General features: G+C 35.2%; 1 protein-coding gene across 1 annotated transcript; it reads right to left on the bottom strand.

Annotated features, from left to right (window-relative positions):
• Positions 1-1,586: 1,586 nt before the first annotated feature.
• LOC140164841 (cytochrome P450 2J4-like) lies at positions 1,587-6,126 on the bottom strand. Its single transcript, XM_072188218.1, has 3 exons — positions 5,755-6,126; positions 2,939-3,901; positions 1,587-2,552 (listed from the first exon to the last, which is right to left on the bottom strand). Exons 1-3 carry the CDS (start codon positions 6,119-6,121, stop codon positions 2,371-2,373), a joined length of 1,512 nt encoding a protein of 503 aa, XP_072044319.1. The 5' UTR covers positions 6,122-6,126; the 3' UTR covers positions 1,587-2,370.
• Between the last annotated feature and the right edge of the window lie 218 nt (positions 6,127-6,344).

Genomic DNA, 6,344 nt, shown 5'->3' with positions numbered 1-6,344 from the left:
TTTTAAGCGATTTGTGTGCAATTAAGCAAATTAAAGTCACTTTAGTGCCTTTGTTTCTTACTTCAATCCTCTTTCAACCGCTGTGAACCGACATTATTAATACATGATAGGGTCTAAAGTATCAATAAACGCACATAAAGAAAATAATACATTCAAAGTGCTTTATAAAATGAAGTTTCGATTGCGATATCCACCAAAAGTCTAATTCTTACCTACAAATACTGAAATGTTACTTACGAATACAGCATAATACATGACATGTGTAATGAAGTGTCCCTAACAATGGAAATTAATTGTCAAAAACTTTAAGCGGTACCCCAGGACACTATTATTACCCATATACGGATTCATTCAACAATTATTTATTATGTCATTGCTGATTAACTACTTGTATATCAAAATGAAGTGGTCAAAATCTTGCTAAAAGCATCAAATTTTTTTGATCTAAGGTAATAGCATTTATTCATTTGGACGTACCATCTGAAAGAGATCTAAAAACTACCATTTTATTAATTCATTACCATAATAGCAAAATTTAAACCTCTAAACTCAATATAGATATTGTTAAATCGCTCATTATACCTACGAATACCCGGGTTTCTTCACCTTTTCATTGTACAAAGCGTTAGGCGTATGCGTATAATTCCTATTATTCTTGAAAACATATATCCTACTCGTTCTTATACAATGTGTAAATTGATTCATACTCATTTGATAAATAAAATACAGAAACTGACCTAAACTTCATTTTCAAAAATAAACTAGTATAAATTGACTAAGATCATATTGATCGCGTTATAAAAATAAAACAAATATTTTCTGGTTGAGCTAGCATTTTCCTGACACCCTGTGGTCTACATTACACGAAAAAAGCGTTAATGGGAATATTCCATTTGTTTTAGGTTGATTAGTATTGCGATAGTGAACGCATCCTAGTGGTATTCGTAGGTAACATTGGGTTTTGATATCACATTTACTATCACACGTCCTGGATTTATTTTTCAAGATTAGTAATGGCACTTTTGGTTCCTATAAGGCCAATATGTCATCAATCAATGGGCAAAAGGAAAAAATTGTGGAGACATTTTTTATTTCGGACTTTTATTTTTGGCCCGTGGACACTTTTGGTTGGATATTATTATTGCGAAATTGTCTTTGGAGAGTAAAGAGCAGAAAACAAGAAGGTCAAAAGGTAAGCTTACATTACAATACACATTGGTTAAACCCGGTGGCTAGGTAAGCTTAAATTTTCATTTTACCGCATAGCAAAAGCCTGATATAAATAATAATAATAATATTGAATGGCTTATTTTCGTGTGATACAAGAATATATTGCACTCGATAGAAGAATATTGCACTCGTCTTCGACTCGTGCAATATTTTCTATATCTCGTGCAATATATTCTTGTATCACACTCAAAGCCATTCAATATTATATAAATATTTTATTAAGATCAGACAGATACCTTTTACACATTATACCGACAGTATATACAGGGTGAGTCAAAAAAAGTTCAACAGAGAAAAGAATCCAGTTTTATTTAAGAACCGAGCTGAACCTTTTAGGTTTTTATAAACATATCCATTAGTAATCTTGTGTGAAAAAATCAAGGAATTAGCATTTACCGTTTTGTTTTTATGAAAATTTTTATAGCGACACCCAATTTTAATGTTTGTCCAAGAGACATCTAAAATTTGAATGTCAGCCCACTCTGTGTAAGGTAGATTTGGAACAACTGCCATTTTCTTAACCTCATTGGCAGTGAAATAAAATGGAGCACCCAAAGTGTTATTGCCCATGGTCTTTGTTTAAGGAGAAAAAATATTAGTTTTTGTTATTTTCATTTTCCCTTTACTTTAAAGATGTTTATTCTCTATCAAAAACATATAAATTTGAAGGCGGGTTTTTCAAATGTCGAAATGAAATGCGCGCAAATTGAAGTGAAGTGAATGACAAAATATCCAGTAAGTTGGACATATTGGGATTAAAAAAACTAGAGTTGGAGTTGAGCGAGGTATGATGGACTTAAAGTAATGTTAGAAAGTTTGTTTGAACAGAAAAAAGAGATTAAAATAACGCAAAAATCAACCTTATTTAAGTTAAAGTCAGTTTCAGAGCTGGTACCTTTATATTGTGTGCTCTCATTCAATATACATGGTACCTCGTGGACAAATAATGACATTGGGCATCGCAGTAAAAGGATTCATAAAATTAAACGGTAGTAGCGTTCATTTTTTCACAGAAGTTAACTATCGAGTGTGGCATTTACAGAAACTTTCAATATTGGGAAACTTGGTTCTTACATGAATATCGATTCTGTGCTTTATAAATCACAGAATAATTCATTATAAATCAGTAATGCAATTTAATCACTTTCTATCTGTAGCGATAAGTTCATACAATGTTGGGCAGAAGGTAAATCCACCTATACCTTTCATGGAGGGCGCCTTCGCATCATGTGGTTTTGTGATAGTGAATGAGTGCATGATGTAGGTGAAAAATAAGAAGAGCTCCATCTTAGCGAGATTTTCGCCAGCACATACTCGATTACCTGGAAACAAAATACAAGGAGAATTATGTACTTTGAAGAATAATGAAAGAAAGAACGAAAGAACGAAAAAAAAAAAGAAAGAAAGAAAGAAAGAAAAATAGAACACCAAGAAAAAGAGAAAGAGAAAGAAAGAAAGAAAGAAAGAAAGAAAGAAAGAAAGAAAGTAAAGAAAAAAGAAAGAAAGAAAGAAAGAAAGAAAGAAAGAAAGAAAGAAAGAAAGAAAGAAAGAAAGAAAGAAAGAAAGAAAGAAAGAAAGAAAGAAAGAAAGAAAGAAAGAAAGAAAGAAAGAAAGAAAGAAAGAAAGAAAGAAAGAATTTATTGGAATACAAAAGATTCTGGACGTTCTCAACCACCACTTACATTGTAATTAACAACAAAGTACTGACCTGTGCCGAAAGGTATTAATTCCTCCCGATGACACAGCTTTCCGTCTTCATCCAGGAATCTTTCTGGCTTGAATTGATCAGGTTCGTTCCATACATCTGGATCATTATGCAGTGCCCAAACATTGGAAACTACGTATGTCCCTTTCGGTATGTCATACCCAGCTAATTTCGTGTCTTGGGAAGCCACGTGAGGTGTCCCAAGTGCCAGTATTGTCCGAATACGCTGAACCTCCAACAGAACAGCTTCCGTATAAGGAAGCAATAACCTATCAGACCATTGTGGCATATGCATGCGACCAACAATAGTATCTATTTCTTGCTGAACTTTAGCCTGAATCTCTGTATGCATCATCATGTAAAGAAGCGCCCATCGCAATGTTGTTGTCGATGGTTCGGTGCCAGCTAAGAAAAGAAACGTTGCCGTAGCTGTGAGGGACTTATAGTGCAAGTAGTTTGTTCGATCGCCCGTTTCCTTCTTTGCAAGTTCAATTTCATTGAGAAAAACATCGATGAAGTCGTGCATTTTGTCCGTATCAAATTTTCGCTGATGTTCATCAACGTGGTTGTGAATAAAAGTTCTAAATTCAGAATAAGCGGAAGAAACGTCTCTGTATTTTTCAGGAAAAATATATTTTGCAATTGGAAGAAAGGTAACTACTCCACCTGATCCCATTTTGTTGACCATTGTGTATAACAGCATAATGATACGTTGAAATTCAGGATCAGCATGATCATACCGCTTGCCAAAAACGACAGAACAGGTGATATTGGACACAGCATTCCCAATCAGAATATGCGGATCAAAACGATTCCCCTTACTATCGCGAATCCCTTCAACCAAAGTGTTGGCTTCGTTTATAATATTGCCTTCAAATTTGCTTCTCCCTACCCCGAAAGTTTGGAAAGTATGGAGGGTGAAAGTATGCTGGTATTTCCATGATTTTCCGGAAGTTATAGGCATGGCTGAAACATCAAAATAAAAAGCCAAAAGCCTGCATAAATAATGTTAAACTGTATAAATAATATGTAAAACAGTACTACCCTCATTCTAGTAGAAAATGATAATTGAACTTTGCACAGAGGGTAAAGTTCAAAACTACTCACCATCGTAATCCACTGGTAATAAGGATTCATAAAAAATATACTTTGACCTACCTATGATGTACGGTTATGGAGCACAGTGTCTTCGACCCTATATCTTCATGGCAGGAATCGCCATGGTAGGTTAAATCCACAGCCACGATTAGCCATTTGGTTCAAACCTTTAAAGCTCTTTTAAACTAATAATTAGTCGAGGGACATAACTAAGGCTACTCACAATAGCCGGGTAATCGATCTTGGTTGTGCGTGATTAAGCTTGTATACCCCATTGAGGTCAATGGTCATCGACTTTTATACTGCCTACAGTGAGTGCAGCTGTACTACACGCTCCACGCTGTAGTCCATAACAGGACCAACGCAATATAAAATGGTCAAATTTTGAGTTCAAAGCGCACGGCCAATTTTCAAAGCGCATTCTAGCGACTATCATAGGTGTTCAACACGTATTTCCAAGTTTATGAGACCAAATCTGGTTTCTTGAGAAAAAAATCATGACGGGAGATATTCATCATTTTCTAACCCGGTATCAGAAGATTTTCGTCTGATATCAAAATCGTGCATAGCAATTCACGTGTATCGATCCCGTGTATTCATTTTAGTGTCCCTTCTGCACCAAATAATTATTAGCCAGGCGGTGTCGGTGTGTGGAGTTATGGGCAAAAGAGTAACACTGTGACTTCAATTTTGACCCGGTTAGATGCGAAAATGAAATTTGCTCTGATTTGGATAAAACTAGTCTCAAATTATTTCTCTTGTCGCAAAAAATCAGAAACAGGATAGTTTTAACTCTTGGGTGCTTTCTTATCCAGGTAACACAACAATTTGTCAAGGTCAAATTGATTCAATAGAACTCAATGCGACTCAATACTTAGGTATTGTCGATTTTGATGTGTTACTGAGGTAACGGAAAGATCCTACACAACACAAGCTATTATTTTTCTGATTTATCATGGAAAGGCCAATAATGTGGGACTATTTTCAACAAAATTGGAGCATTTTTTCAATTTTGCTCCACGTGGTGCCAAAATTAGACCTATGACGTTGACGGGTTTTTTTGCTTATAACTCCATAGCCGTACATCGTAGATAGGTCAAAATATACTTTTTCTAAATCCTTATGACTAGAGGAACACATTGCTTGTGCTTTGAAACAAGTTTGAGCAATTTTGAACTTGACCTCTGTGTAAAAGTTCAACGACATTTTCCCACCAAATAAGGGTGCTGTTGAAATGCCTCCATAACCTATAATAATAAGCCCTATAAGTACCGTATCTCTGCCAACTACTGCAAATTTAACATGATTTGCACGATTGTTACGGGAATTTATTGGACTATGCCATCGTAATAATGAACCGTCTTATTCAAAATATCGGATTTTGACAAAACTATAGCACCTGAAGTCTTTGTTTTTTGCAGGGTATCTTTTTTGTTCATTAAAGTACATTACAATCGTGTGAAATTCAGAATTAAATAAAAATGAGAGCGTCCTCCACAGCAAATGTTACAATATGACTTTAAAAATTATTAATTTATTTCTTTACTTATCTGATATTACAGTTTTTACACACAAATTATTTATTTCAAGAACCCAACACTCGGCTTTTTTCGGAGAGGTCACAGGACTACCGCGATCAGTGCAATAATTAGCATTAAAATCAAGTTGGTTTTGTATGTACGTTGGCCAATGGCGTATATGCTGCTATGGTATTAACTTACCGTCATCAAGCCCAACCTCTTGGAAAAGCTGACTTTCCGGTCGATCATTGATATGGTGATTCTTAAACGCTTCTTTAATATATTCACATCCATTGATTACCACTATCAACTTCGAACCAATCTTTAACTTGAATACTTTGCCATACTTCTTTGCCATTTCGGCCAGCAAATGCTCAGGTAGCTCAACACCAGTGCGATAAAGGCCTATCGCAAGTATTGGAATATTTCCCAGCAGGGGTAGACTCCATGGTCCTGGTGGTAGATTCATACGTCGTTTGAAGCTGAATGACAGTAAAAAGTATATAACAATACATACCATTACGGTTTGTGCATTGATATATGAAAGAAAAATCTCCGATAACGTCATTTTTCAAACCAGTGAATATAGTCCAGTTGGCAAAGGAAGTAGTCTGTCCTATCATATACATATGATATACGTAGATATATATAGAAAAAAACAAACCAGTCTGCCGGTGACCTTGATCTTGCACTCACGGAAAATTTCAAAATGACATGTACATGTACATGCGAGCGATTACAACATGATATATAGCACAATAGATAAGGTCAAACGCTATACAAACTCTATA

This window comes from Amphiura filiformis, chromosome 11 (assembly GCF_039555335.1).
Source record: "Amphiura filiformis chromosome 11, Afil_fr2py, whole genome shotgun sequence".
Lineage (NCBI taxonomy): Eukaryota > Metazoa > Echinodermata > Ophiuroidea > Amphilepidida > Amphiuridae > Amphiura > Amphiura filiformis.
Note: the sequence above shows the minus strand (reverse complement) of the source record. Positions and strands in the feature narration are given on the sequence as shown.